Source organism: Micrasema longulum, unplaced genomic scaffold, assembly GCF_059751315.1.
Source record: "Micrasema longulum isolate JH-2025_06_02 unplaced genomic scaffold, ASM5975131v1 h1tg000163l, whole genome shotgun sequence".
In the NCBI taxonomy this organism is placed as follows: Eukaryota; Metazoa; Arthropoda; class Insecta; order Trichoptera; family Brachycentridae; genus Micrasema; species Micrasema longulum.
In genome coordinates, this window is record NW_028277368.1 from 2,717,024 (window position 1) to 2,732,703 (window position 15,680).

Below are 15,680 nucleotides of genomic sequence, written 5' to 3' on the forward strand. Positions count from 1 at the left end.
CCCTAGGGAGGTAATCCAGCCTGTCTACAAACATTTGGATACACCCAAAATATTTTTGTTTAAAAAATGTACTTTTTTTTCTTGTGGTAACACGATGTTACATCTCTGGCGCGGAGGAATTATTTACCACAGTCTTTTAAGAGTTTTAAATAACCTTTTAATTTCGTGTGGAGTACAACATACATATGTATATTATCTTAGCTTGTATTAAAGAAATTTGGAAATAACGCTATTTACCATGACTTTCGACATAGTAATAACTGAATTTCATCATATTTGGAGTTACCGTAGTTTACCTCTCGCGTACAGACATAAGGGTCGGCATTCACTAATGAAAATATCTTACCTACATTCATATATCGATACCACGTGCAAAAAATGTACCTACGTATAGCCAAAAGTTAATGACATAACTGCTGAACGAGTAAAAAGCAACATAACATAATCTCAATTCGCTTCTAATACACAAATCGAAAAAGAACCCTTTTACTATTTCTCGCCTGCGAAAAGAAAAACAGAATCCACGCATGCGCAAAAACATGTTTTTCGTTCGCGCATGTTTTGTATCTCATCTTCATGGCTTGTTGATTTTCACTTAATGTGTTTTGAGGACGATTCATCTTTAGGGGAGAACATAATTTCGTTAGTTCGTCGACCGAAAAATAGGGATTACATACAATAATTAAACAAACTTAATGATTTTTGATTTATACACCAGAACAACAACTAAAACCGTTTTCAATCTTTTTTTTTTTCACTTTTTATTGTTTAGTTATTTAAATCTTGATACTTAATTTACAGTTTTAAATTACTAGAATACGCTATCTTAAAAGATTGCCACTTTACTATAATATTACGTTATTTTATTTTAAAACACATTTGTCTATTTACATATATTTAATATGATTGTATTGAAAAATAAAACTGTTGTTGTTGTTATAATAATAAACGATTTCGTTTTATTAGTTAAAATTACAGTGTGCAATCAGTCTAGTTCGGATTGAATTGTGATTATAGACAATTTTTAATAGTAAATTTAATTTCCTTACCTTAAAAGTAATTTTTTTGCTTACAATCCATCTAATATAGAAGTTCTGCGTTTTTTAGACTATTATTTTAGACTATCAAACTAAGCAAAAAAATAATATTTTAATGTGTCATGTTATCAGCGCTATGATTTTTTGAAGTTTTCAGTTTTCCGGAAACAGGAAATTATTTGATTCGGAAGAACTTGTGAGGTCGATCAAAGTAGTTAATTTTTTTTTATACATTTTTGAGAAACTTCTCAGTACTATTTTAAATGCTCTAATTTTTACCGGGCGTAAGTAAACATTTTTTCCATCCAATTTTCTGTAGCACTGAACTTTATCGGTGTGGAATTGTTACTGTGCTTAAAAGCCACCTTTCTTTTTTTTCATAACTGTGGAAAAATAACATCGCCGGGCCATTCATGTAATGGCTGCGTTTGATTTAAATTTAGATACATAATTTATTAATTTGAAGTAGAAATTATTTGAAATAAAATTTGTTAAAGTAAAATTTTATTTGCGTTTTGCTACTTAACTCAATTTTCAACCCATTTTCAAGAGGAAATCTGCTTGCAGGTCTAAAGTTTTCCTTTGAGCTTCAGCTATTTGACGATAGATGTCCGCTGAAATACAAATATTTTAATACGCGACAATTAAATAAATACCATACATGACGTCTTCTACACAAAATAAAAAAAATATTCAAATAATCACTGTCGTGATTAATTATAATACTTCTAAATAATGAATTCAACAAAAAAAATAATAGGCGACTGAATGTTTCAAAAGGATGTTTCTTCATTTGTATTTGAGATATTATTGTTGATTACTTATTAATAAATGTTGTGAGGAAATTTAATCACATGTTTAAAATAAACTACGTATAATTAAAATATATTTAAAAATCAATTTGACACTTGAATACTAATCATAATGCAACAAAAAAAAAATTGATGCCTTGTTTATTAATTATAGTTTTTACTGATGCGCACACATTTTTATGATTCATAAACAGACACAAATTACAAAAATAAGAAAAGTTAAATGTAGCAGAGACCACTATATATATGTTCGTTAGTTCATACAGACTCATTTTATGAAAAATAGACAGCAAATTAAGAGTCTACACTCTCTATATATAGCTCTACAGCTATGTAAATTTAGAAAAAAAATGCTAAATTAAATAATAAGATATAAACATGCATTTTCATGTTCTGTTGGGCAATTAATTAAGTTTAGTCAAATAAATTAATCGATATAGTTTGTTGTCAGCCATTAACGATTATTACTAATTGCTCGACTTGAGTAATAAGGAAGTCCAGTGCTACCGGAAATTAGATATAAAAAATATTTTCTAACAGAAACCAACTACTTTAAATGACGTCACAAGTTCTTCTAAATCAACCAATGACAGAGTGTTGTGACAGATTTACAGTTTCCAGAAAGCCAGCCCTCTAATCCGAACCGCTCATTAAAAAGAACTAGTGACGCCACGCGCAGAGTAATTTAAAATTAGAATACTTTTAAAAATCGTAGCGATGATTATACGATACATGAAAATCAAAATATATAATATATCTTTTTGATTTAGTCTGATTCTCTATTAACAAAGAAGTAATAAATAAAAAACCATTGAACTTCTTTGAATTAAAAGTGTTAATGACCCAATATATTTCAATTTTCTAAATAGATCTTTTATCATTAACAATACATATAATTCGTGAATTAGGCATTTAACTCCCAGGAGTCATAAAAAAATTAGTTTGTTACGGTACATAAAATAAAAAAATATTAGTGACAATGCATAGTATCAGTTAATACAATCTAAAATAGTAAGAAAACATAATTTGAGAAACTTAAAACAAAAAAAAATATTTACAAATTACAACAGGGATGGAGAATACCTAAAATAAAGAATTATGGAAGTCTAGGCATTTATAGGACTTATGACCTGACATAGGCTGGTTTAAGTGGCCACTTTACACACTGTGTAACATTCACCATTTTGCGTATGTTTGAATATCCATCTTCCATTTGTTGATTTTAGTGAAGTAAAAGAGCTGAAACCTTTATTGTTGTGAAGAGATTCATCTGACTGAATTATTTCACATACTAGGCAACACCTGAAAACAATTTTCCAATTTTTAAACTTTTTCTTGGACCAGTTGGTTTTATTACAATATATGAGTTTGTCCAAATGTTTGTTGACAAAATACTGGATTTCACCCTATGGTGAAATCCAGTCTTTTGTTCTTCCATGGGGACATGAGGGTGATGTCTAGTATTTTGTTCTTCCATATTCCCTTATTTAAGGTATTTTCTATCCCTGTTGTAATTTGTTGATCTTAATGACTCCCGAAGGGGTGTAATCCAGTCTTGTGCCTTCCATATTCCCTTATTTAAGGTATTTTCCATCCATGTTGCAATTAGTTAATCTCAATGACTCCCGATGAGATGAAATCTAGTCTTTTGTGTACAAACTTTTTGACAAACTCAAATATTGTAAAATAATTTTTATTTTAGGAAATCAGAAATAAAAATGCGAACTTAGCAAATAAATTATTTTATGACCGAAATAATGTTTTTTTCTAGCTCTACGACAGAATTGGGAGCAGAGTCGTTGTGGCAAATAGAGCACCAGCTCCTGATGCTGCCGCTAGATGTCGCGAGTTGGTGGCGCGCTTAAGAACGTCACGGCACGCGAACGAGCTTCGGGAACTGCTCAATAGGCCGAACGTAAAGGTAGGAAACTTGACTTATTTTAGTTCCAACAACGGCCGATAGGAAGAAAGCAAGAATTTTTCAACCCTGTGCTTTGCTTTGAACCAGCGGCGGTTTTGGTATACAATTGAGGCAACAATAAAAGTGAGGCTACAATATAATTTTTCACTTTAATACTGCTAGACTTAAATAATTAATATAATATTAAATAATAAATACGGATCGGAGAATCTTACTGGATGTCAAAACTAAAATATAAAAAATAAGGAATAATTTAAAAAATATATATTTATAGATGACAACCACGAAGTTTCGCATAAATAAATTGTCTATGTTTTTATGAATGTATGTATGTGTATGCGCATGGGTGTATGTATGTGTGTGTGTATGTACATGTGTATATATGTGTATGTCTGTATGTATATGAATCAAAATGTGTATCCGAATAAGTTTTTATTTTGTTTGTCTGTGCTCTATATAAATTTGTTAACTTTTATAATTTATTAAAATGTAATTGCCTAGCTTGGAACGGGGTATGTACCCTTGTTAGCCGGGCAAAGTGAACATGGAATTGTATTTTGATAAAGAGTGTGAATAAATAAATAAATAAATAAAATTAATATTGCTTAGTACGTAGAATAGGCCTGGGTACTTCTTTTTGAGTTTTACGGAGTTATTCATTACTAGGTATATACGTACTCAATGCCAAAACGCGCGGTAGCGACAGCGGCTAAAGGAGACTAACACAACAGTAGATATTCCGCCCCCTTCTTCTTAATTGATCTATCAGACTCATCGTTTGAATGAATTATGGTCAAAAGTCACTCACGCTTTGACGTCCGGCGAGTATATTCTATCTTAACTTTTGAGGCCCGTTTACTTTCCGCCTAATCGATAAGAATGTACTCTAATTTCAACCTTTTGTACATTGAAATTAAGACATTTTTTACTTGCAGCACGTGTTGTCAGTAGGAATGCGACTTAAGTAATAGACTTGTAGAAGTTGTCGTGTGCATTGCCTGTGCGTTACAAAAAAAACTGTCCTTTAGATAATAAAGATAAGGGTTGGTTCTACGTTGACATATTTCTATATTAAAGCTAAAAAACTGACTGAACGAGTGGAGTACGATTTTAAGGGAGGCGGTAGTCACTTTTTACTAAGGTTATATTTCATTTATTTTTGTATCTGTTAGGTTGTCAGGTAGTGGGGTATTTACATATTTATTTATTTATTTATTCATATTCTTTGCTTACAAACTTTCATTAATAATAAAAATAATGTGATCTCACTGGGGTTTCCCGTGCCGAGAACACTTAACAATTTAGTTATTTGAAATTACATTTGAGAATAAACAAAGAAGACTAACTTAAAAAACAGACATAATTAATAAAAATTCAGACAGTTTTAAAAACATGGTATTTATGTACATCTATATTATTTACATTACAAAACACACAATGAAAATAACAAAAACCTAACATAAGCTATACAGTTGTGGAGCAGTTGTTTCAGTATTGGTATGGGTGAATGAGACAATCCATTTTACTTCTATTTTTTAAAAGCCTTTTTTGTTCACTATCCATTTTTTGAATAGCCTTTTTAAACATTTTCTCATTACTAATTGCTTTAATAGATAGTGGAAGTAGGTTATAGATTTTAATTTAATAATACTCAAAATCCCTTTGTCCGAAAGTGGTATTAGTTTGTATTTGTATGATACTATGATACGCCCCCATTCCTCCCGGCTCTGAGGTTGTTATTTTATCTGGCCTCTTGTATGAGACTGTCCTCTCGCTCGCTTTTTGATAAAAATATATGTTTAATAAATTCTACTATCTGACAAAAATTGTCCGGGCGGATGAAGCATACCGTTCTGTGTTTGAAATAGAACCAGAACCATGGATGAGCTTTTTTTTACTCGATGGCTGCTCTTGGGTTAAAGCCCTGCAAAAGGAAAAGTGGAGATAAGTCTGCCCCGTAGTGTAGTGGTAAGTGCGTTTGCCAACTATGATTTAGGTCTCGGGTTCGACTTCTGGTAGGGTCTACGTGAAATATTGAAGTTAAAGGTGGTAATTTTTTTCCTTAACTGGTGCTTGAAACGTAAGACTACGCTGCAATTATAGTACCTATCAATACAGTGCTAAATGCACTGAACAGTGCAAATATAGAAGTGAATGTGAAATATTTAATGAGGAATTCCAGTTTTGCGGCCATTTTCTACGTCTTTCTAAGTTTTGAATAAACCAAACCCAAGGATGAACAATTATGCTGTTGCCACATATTATTACCCGACTTCGAGTGAATCCTCATTCCGGTTCACAACACGACATGACACCTGCTAAACAAACAAAAAACAAACCATCATTCCGTTTCCGCTAAGTGGTAGATAGAGAGGATAGAACGCACAGAGGCACTCCTTACATGTTTGTCCAAGATCATTCAATCTTTTAACTAAGGCACTACAAAACATTTAATCACTGGTACAGTTTAAAGTAGGTTTAAGGTCTTGGATTAGCATGGAAGAACAAATACAAATTATTAAAAAAATATATATAATAATAAAAAATCAATGCATACTGCAAATAAATCATGTTTTAGCAATACAAAAACCAAAAACTGTAATTTTTTTAATAATTAAAAAAGGAATGGCCCACGCTCAGACCCTAAAGTCTTTGTTGGCATTTTTTCCAATTTATTTTATGCCTTAATTTTAAGAAGTATTTTTCTAAAGTGATTTTTGTAATTATATTTCTATGCAAATTATATATGTATGGAATAAAAAACATAAAAAAAAATAAAAACAAATAAAAACGCGATATAACTTTTTCTTTGCGCACATACCTCGCTATCTCTGCATTCAAACATCTTCTCATGCCCGCCCGCCGATTATTTCGACTTTTGACATGTCCATCTTTAAGCATTTATTTGATTAAGTCGTGTCATGTCTTTCTCGGTCTTCCTCAATTTCTGCATCCATTGACATTCGCATCGTTAATCTTTTTAGCCGTTCTTTCGCTGTCCATTCACTCTTAATGTCCAAACCAACTAATATTTCTTTCTTGATTTTGCCGATAATGCTAGTCTCAGCCTTACAATACAATACGCGTTATGGGACTTTTATAATAATTTTTCATCAATCTCATTTGAATCCAACAGAAAATAATGGCACCAAAATTTACCGTGTACGCCAATTTCCAATAAAAAAATTCACGCCAACCTTTAATTTGACTGGAATTTCGCGGTGTTTCCCAATGAATTTTTTTTCGGCGAGTTCTAAAATTAAAATATTGAAATTTGACCACCTACCTACATACATTTTGTTTTAGAAGTTGGAGGGGCATAGTACCTAGTGACAGCATCTGAGCGTTGCGCATTACCATAGAAAATTTACGGCCATTTTGGAATTGTGGCAACCTTAGGGACTTACGGGAGGGTGGGGGAAATGAAAGATTTAACCACTTTTCCATTTTCCAAATTTGAATACAATTTGGGAAAATTGTAAAATGCAAATAAGTACAATTTCGAACCTGTTTTTTTAAAGTAAAACGAATAAAAAAATATTATTATAATTTCTTGTAATGTTTTTTGCATTATTTTTATATTTGTGTTCATATTTTTATTCTTAGTCTTTTCCGCTTTTGTTGTTTATATGCTTACTATAATTTTTGCATGCATGTATTTACATAAGAAAAAAAATCTGTGTTGACATTGATATTTATTTATTTATTAAATATTGACTGAATTATGTACTTATTCAGTCCATTTAACAACTGTAAATACATTTTTTCTTTATTTAAATATGTATACAGGTACAATTGAAATAAATACAACCAAAGAAAATTAAATCTAACACCAAATAATTCTATCATAATTACTACCTCAGAACAAGATCTGGTCTATCTTGGTAATTGTTTAAATCAAGAAAGAGTTTCACCAAAAAAATCAAATCTCGTGTCGATATATATTTTATGCATACACCAAACATTCGTCTCGTGTTCCGTTCAACTTAACTTCTGGAACTGAACTTGTAGTCAGTAAATGTGAAGCAGCGTAAAAAAGCGCAACATACGACTTTGAATTCACAGTAAACTGACAATTTGTATTTTTTACTCTACTACGTGTTTTGCACGGCAATGTTGACGCGACACGCTCATTTTTTAGAGCAAGATTTCAAACTATCGTTCGATGAAGCTTCATCTCTTTTTAATTGTACCTCGTTGCACGTTGTTGGCCTGCACACCCCCGTTTGTACGTCCAACATTGTATGTATAATGTTTTTCTGTAAAAATCTACTACAAATATGTTTTTTTACATGTTAACATATCGCTAGCCTAAAGCAACAGTGAGATATCTCTGAAGAACATGTTTTGGGAATTTAATTATTTGAGGTAGATTATGAAAACTGTATTTTCTCATAGGTTAACTATAAAACTTAAATTTATTTTTTTTGAAAAAATTCAATTTATTTATTATATTATTAAGATATCTGCATGTGTAACTCAAAATTTTAAATTTCGGGTTAATCTCATTGTTGCTTTCGACCAGCGATATATTTGATTTGATTTATTTTTAACTTTGTACATTTTAATAGAATATACAATAAAATACTTCAAGAATTCTATTCACAGGGCCCCTGACCGGTAGTTGTTGGTTTAAAATGGTTGAAAACGATAATTGCGTTGATTAAATAAAATGATTTCAACTTACGTATTTACCTGGAGTTTTATTTTAAATTTAATTGACTATAACTAAATTAAATGAACACCGAATAATACTGAATAAAACTCAGCGTGATAATTGGAATAAATTTACCTTAAATGTTATAAGTAATTAACAACGTTGTTTTGAAGACAACCGGAATTAATACTGGGTAAAGAGAGAGTGAATTTAATTTTTCAGTCGTTGGTGACGTGTTGCGCTTTTGTGTTAGTAGGCCTGGCATCTGGAGTTGCAAGTGCTCATACAGTGTTAAACTAAATACAAGGTGATATTGCTTTTGAAAATTTACAATTTAAAAAACAAGACAACTTTCAAACTTCATATGTATAAATATACTATGGATAGAGAAGGAGAGTGAAAAAAACATCATTTTCTTATCTTTTCATTTAATTATCATCGTATTTTTTTATTCTTATAAAAATAACAGCAGTGAAACGGTATACACGTAAACATCTTAATACTGATCTCAAAGCACTAAGATTGTATCAAATTACTTTTGTCTACGAAGCATCACTCAATGGATATGTATTGTACATACCTATATTGTATTTATTTGGCCGTAAACTTCACGAACTGAACGAGATATATCTCTGATTTATTAGAGCCTTTTCATCAGGCTGTTTGAAAAACTCCAATAAATAAACAACTGATCATTTTTAATATAAGAATAATAAAACAGTATTGTAACACGTCGGTAAGGGTTATCACTTTTGTTGTCAGTAAAAAAAAGTACATTTATTGAAGGACTTACGTTTTAATTATTATATTATATCGAAATATCAAGCAATATTAATAATACTCAAATTAGTACACACAAAACTATTTATTGGCACAAAATTTTACCAATCAGCAGAAGTGTTGGTGTGAGAATATATATTATGACACTGTCATATTTATGACACTATTTAAATTAACAATATTTTGAGTTTGTCTAAATTTTTGTAGACAAGAACTAGATTCAACTCCCTGGGGAGCTGTTTATATTAACATATTACATATAATATTGTTGGTGTACCATAAATATGAAATATTGTTGATAAATTACCTGGTCCATGAAGAAGTATAGAAATTGAAAAAATAATATTTTCAGGTGTTGCCTAGTATGTAGGTGAAATAATTCAATTGGATGAATCTCACCCGCATAAATAAAGGTTTCAGCTCTTTAACTTTAAAAACATCAACAGATGAAAGAATTGAAGGAATATAGATGTTCAAATATAGGCAGAATGGTGAATGTTACACAGTGTGTAAAGTGGCCACTTAAACCAGCCATTGACAGGTCATAAGCCCTGTAGATGCCTAGACTTCTATATTACCTCCTCTTAAATGTTCTTCATGTCTGTTGTAATATGTTACTATTTAATTTAATTAACTAAAGATAAAATAACATTCACATACACAACTTATTTTCACTAGGCACTCGTCACATGGGCTGTAGTTTTTCTTAAGTTGTTCTTCAGTATGTTAATGTTTTGTATACCTTTTAAGTCTTTCGTAATTGAATTGTACAACTTTATCGCTGTATTCACAAAACCGTTTCTTTTTCACTTGTTCCTTGTTCCTAAGTTGTTCACAAATTACATTCTTTGACGCTCATGTATTTCTTAATTGTATGTGTACAGTAGTTCAAATTTATTTTAATATTAGTCTTTGTTTTATTGTTTGTACTCTTAAATATTATCCTTTTCTTTTCTGTGTAAATTAATTAATTTAAATTGAGCATTTTCATAAATTTTTATTTATCTGTAGTTATAGTATATAATATGTTACTTTTAGTACCTTATTCATTGTTATTTTTACTATGTCATTTTTTTTTTTTACTATTGCTGCGATTATATTATTAATCAACAAACAAAGTGTGGAAGTATGAAAGCATTCCATATCATTAATTTTATGAAGCCTTATCTCCTCATTAAAATAAGCTTTCATTTTTATTTATTAGGTTTTTTCACGTATGCATCTTATGATATATGTATATGTATATATATTGTTTTTTAGTACAATTTTTGATCAACTCTTCATTAAACCAGTCTGTTTTTTTGGTTGGCTGGAAGATATTGCTTTTTATCCGTAAGTCCGCTAAAGTACGTATTCTTTGTACTTGAAGATTTAAATTAATTAAATAATAATTTTTGAATTGAACTGTGAATTACCCATACTTTTGCGAACCCAACGCTGATCGGAGCTGAAACCGAAACGTGAAGTAAAATGAATTATGTGTAAAATAATGGTTAGATAAATAAAATTAAGATGACATTAGTGAAATAAGAGTAGCTAATTACAAAGAAGTTTTATTTTATTGTCATATTATGGAAAACCCGAGTTTAAATTGCCGATTATCCAATTAGATGAATTGAAATCCATTTTAAAAGGTGTTGCCACGAATTTTAAACATTTTAGCTGTATATATATTTTTTACTATTTATTCGTCCCCAATATAAACAATCCTTTTTCTGTGGCTTTTTGGTGTTATTATTTTATAATTTAGTTTAAAATTACGATGAACGTAAGAATTTACGTAAATTATTGTTATCTTACTGGAAATCGAATCCGAAACTCTATGTGCGTAAGCCTCAGCTATTAGTCCAAGGGGACCACCATTTGGTTAGATTAAAAAAAAGCACTTGCATGTTTAGCAAAATTTTGTAATGAAAAAAGGTAGGAGAAACTCAATACATCCCCTTACCCTCACCACCCCGCCCCTAGAGCAATGAATCTCCCGATTTACTTTTCTGTATCTACCGATATTCGTATGATGGAGGTTGATAACGCTGGAGTGATACCTGGTATTCAGCCGTTGGCTTTGTGATTTGCGTCGCGACGATATTTTATAACATACGGCATCGCTTGTAGATACATACAAGTACACTAGAACGAATTTTCGAAGGAATATTCATAAAGTTTATAAATAATATTATTAAAGTTCTATTGATTTAAATATAAAGATTTATTAATTAGTGATTGATTAATTGATTTTAAAGTAGGTATGCACAAATCTGATACGTATCAGAGTAGTAAAATTGTATTTTAAAGATATAAAATATTATAACTAATTATTTTTTTTTTCTTTGTTACATCAACTGTATTTTTTTTACATTACAAAGCATAAAAAACGTAACATTAAACAGAATAAAAATACAAGAAAAAAAAATCCACATAAGCATAGCCTGTGCGTAAGTATACACGATTTTATTAGTTTTACACGTATGTACACAATAAAAATACATAATATAAATATTTTAATATTAGTAACAAAAAATAAGCCTAAAAGAACAAATAAAAAATCAGTGTTTCCTAAAAAATAATATCTAGTAATTTATATAATCTATGTAATTTGTTTATAAAGACTTTACTATCTAGAGACCGTGGACGATGTTTAGTGAGGGTTGTATGTATTTTTTGATGCCTGTATATTTTTACCAATCTTGGCCCCGAATACGGAAAGTTAGCTTGTTGTATGTAAAGTATAATCAAATTTTCATACGAAAATCTGTAAATTTGTATGAAAATTTAAAATGTTCTAGCTAGTTTTTTGTAATTAAACGCATAAAAAATATTTCGATATTTAATTTTCTTCATGCAAAATAAGAATTCACTTTACAGATAAAAGAAGATAATTCTGAGAATTCTTAACTTTCTATTGTAATGGGGGCCCTGTTAACTAATAGGATAATTTATAATTAAAATACCCACTGAAATATTATATTATTATATATATGTCATTTCTGCTCCGGATAAATATTTTTTTAAAAATTGTAATATAAAGGTTTCTGCCGTTTCATCTCGTAACCCTTGACGTTTTCCCATATAAGCCCACCACATTCGTTGTAAAGATAGCAAAAATGGTTACACGCTAAGCAATTTCTTTTTATGGCACAACAATAATAATTATAGTGTCCATTTTGTGCCAGCGAAACGTAGTCTTTGGTAATTGGGTTCAACCATAATCGCGTCACCGAATTAGGAGGCGGTGATTAAGTCATTTGAGTATTTTACAAATTTAAGACAACAGATTGTTTTATTTTAAAGCCAGTGGTACGTTTGGGTTATTTTAATTAGAGCTCTGATTTCAGTAAGGTTTGATGGCTTTAAGTGCCATATAACTGTAGCCAATCACAGGGTATTTCGATTCGACAGATCCTTTTCTCTTCAAGCTCATTTATCGTATGAAACCGTCTGATTTATTGTCAGGGGTGGAAAGTCAGATTTCGGAAAATCTCAGCGTGAAGTAAAAACTTGTCGAACGAAGCTTTTATTGTGAGAAATATATTTTATTGACATTAAAATTTATAGAGGAATTTATTCCATTTCATTTAACAACAGCAAGATTTAAGAGTTTAAAGCTTTATTTCGAAAAACCAAAATGTTTAAGATAATTTTATTTTGGTCGATCTTTATATTTCGATAATATTTTTGAATAAACCGTTTGTTTTTTACGTACAAATAGAAATTAGTTTTTTTTTATCAGTAAATCTTTAATCCGTATGAAAGCTTGATTTTTGCAATTTTTTGGTCATGTAGTAAATCTAATCAGAAACCAATATTTTTATTACTTGCTTAACACGTAATCATACAAGTTATTTAACAAAGTTTCTTGCAGTGTTATATCATAGGCATGATAGGTTCAAATATATTTCATTTGATTTATTTTGCAATTTATATAAATACCTAATATTTTTCTGTATGAACACCTTACTGGGCACAACCCGTGTCAAGGCATTCATTTATATAATTTATTATTATGTATCTTGTTAAATTAGTTCCTTAATTTTCCTCTGCATTGACATATCAATGGCATCGCATCTCGATATTTTTTTACCCAAAGGTAAGGAAATTAGCACAACGCTTCAGTTTATCAGTCTAAAGGTATATTAGTACCTAAATTATATTTTTTAAATTAAAAAAAATTAAATTGTAAAATGACAAATGAAATTAAAAATTTAAAACTTTTTTTAAAGAGAAATAACAATAATAGAAAAATAAAAAGGGGTTTTCAGATATTGATCCGAAAAAGAGGAGACACTATCGCGGGCTTATCGTCCCTCACCTAGAACAGCTCCGAATGGCCCTACACCGGCACAAATATATGATATTATTACACATGTATAATTTAAAATATCATATTGATATAAATACAATTAATAATATAAACCAATGACATTATCATCTTTCTCACACCAATTGTCTTTGTTATTGAAAATGAGAGATTGACTGAAAATGAAAGAATTTAAGGAAAAAATATCTTATTAATTTTAATTAAATTGTTTAAGTTTTTCAGATTAAAATCTTTCAGAACATAGTTATGTAACATAAAATGTCATCAATATTTTTTTTAAAACACGCAAATGTCATCATTTTAAACAAAAAGTAAAACAGTAGAAAAAAACGTATTTTCAAAAAGTGCTCTTAATATGGGATATTCAGATATTTCAATTTTTCGTTCAGTAATCACGTCATATGAAATCGATACTATCAACCCCTGAATACTCAATATCGCAACAATAAAGGCTGGCTTTGTGCTGGATTCGCTCATTGCCTTTGATTTCGTGCCTTTTTCAAAATGTTCCTATTCTTTTGCAAGCCTTTCAGTACTGTTTAATAACGAGTCTGGAACCTGGATACCATACAAAATATAAATAATTTAAGCTTTACCAAAATTCCATATTAGAAAAATTGTTCTTAATTTCAGAGAGTATTTATGCGACCCTAATATCCTATATTAGAAACAGGATCAGTGCAAACAAATAAATTCACATAAAAAAATCTACTTGAACTTAACGTCAACACATTATGAAAACATAAAATTTAAACTTTGATATAGTCCATCAGTTATTGAGGATTCTGTAGAGAATAAATACTGGTAAATAATAAAATTAAAATACCATATATGTCAAATCGGAATGCCACAAAAATGTAATCACTGTCTCTGACGCTTGTGGTGCGTCTGCCATCCGGGCATGTACTAACATGTGTTGGTTGGTCGGTGGAGAAGTGAGTACGTTGAGTTAAAGAGGGCATTCTTGCTTAGTTTTTGAGGAAACTGTCATCTCATATTAGGGACACATGCCATATTCGGTACATTTCCTATAATAACAAAAATTGATGAAATAAAGCATGACGGAAGGATGGAGTAGGTTTCGTATGATTATTTTGTTTAGATTTAAAAACTCTTAAATCGTCGCTGTTTATCCAAAAGTCACCCAAAAACATCATTTTGAGAAATTTCTATCCGAAAGTTCAGTAAACTAAGAAAAACCTGATTTTTGTGTTGAAGTTTTATGAATACAACATAATTCCTTCATATCTTTTAAATAAATATTGATGTTGACTTTTCCATTGAGATTCATTTTCATATTTCTAAAAGGATTTGAATGTGGCAATCTGTCTAAAATTTGGTTTAGTAATTATAATCTGGATAATGCAACCCAAAATTAAATTTTGTAAAAATTTTTTTTTTTTAATTGATTTTTATTTTATCATGTTTATTGTTTTATCATATTAATACCTAAAAACGAACAAAATGTTGTTTTTAGGAAGAAAACAGCCGTACATAAAAAAGGTCAAAATCTACCTATACTGCCTCTCTGCCTCTTTAAATAGTTTATAAATTCTATCTGCCTTTAGCGATTTATGCTTGTTGAGATTTTGTTGACAGTCACATCACTGTTTATCACTAAAAACAAACCATTTCGAAATAGACAACTTTTTTTAGTGACTTACATTTTTTTTAAATTTTATTTTTTTTACATTTTTTTTTGCACCACAACAGGCCAGGAGGCCTAATTACAGTGGTGAATTACATCACAGAGCACCCAGGCTTGAGAAAAATCACATTTTAATTTTTGTGTTCTCACCGGGAATCGAACCCGGAACCTTCCGTGTGTGAGTCAAGCGTCTTGACCACTACACCACGGAGGCCGACCACTACTTCTTAAGCAACATAATTTTACGCTTTGAATGGCATATTCAACTAAAAAATAGACTTTTTTTAGGGGTTAGTGACTTTAGCCTGAACGGAGACGATATGTTCAATACTTTTGATTTTTAAAAGTAATTTATTAAAATTATTTTTTCCCAAGAAGGAATAATGATAACTGAACGTAGTTATGCAGAAAGCAGCCAGCCATAGAAAAGCGAAACTGAGATAATAACACTTTTATGAAAAGAGTGAATAATCGAATCTACACAACAGTTGGAATGTTTTTGACTTT

The 15,680-nt window shown here is 30.1% G+C and overlaps 1 protein-coding gene across 2 annotated transcripts in view; it reads left to right on the forward strand.

The window, feature by feature from the left end:
* The window catches only part of LOC148284062 (peripheral plasma membrane protein CASK-like), a 431,540-nt gene that overhangs the window by 257,505 nt on the left and 158,355 nt on the right, over positions 1-15,680 (forward strand). For both annotated transcript variants that reach the window (XM_088242793.1, XM_088242794.1), the window contains exon 10: positions 3,621-3,770. In XM_088242793.1, the coding sequence (XP_088098919.1) occupies positions 3,621-3,770 (150 nt within the window). The remainder of the gene's footprint in view (positions 1-3,620; positions 3,771-15,680) is intronic.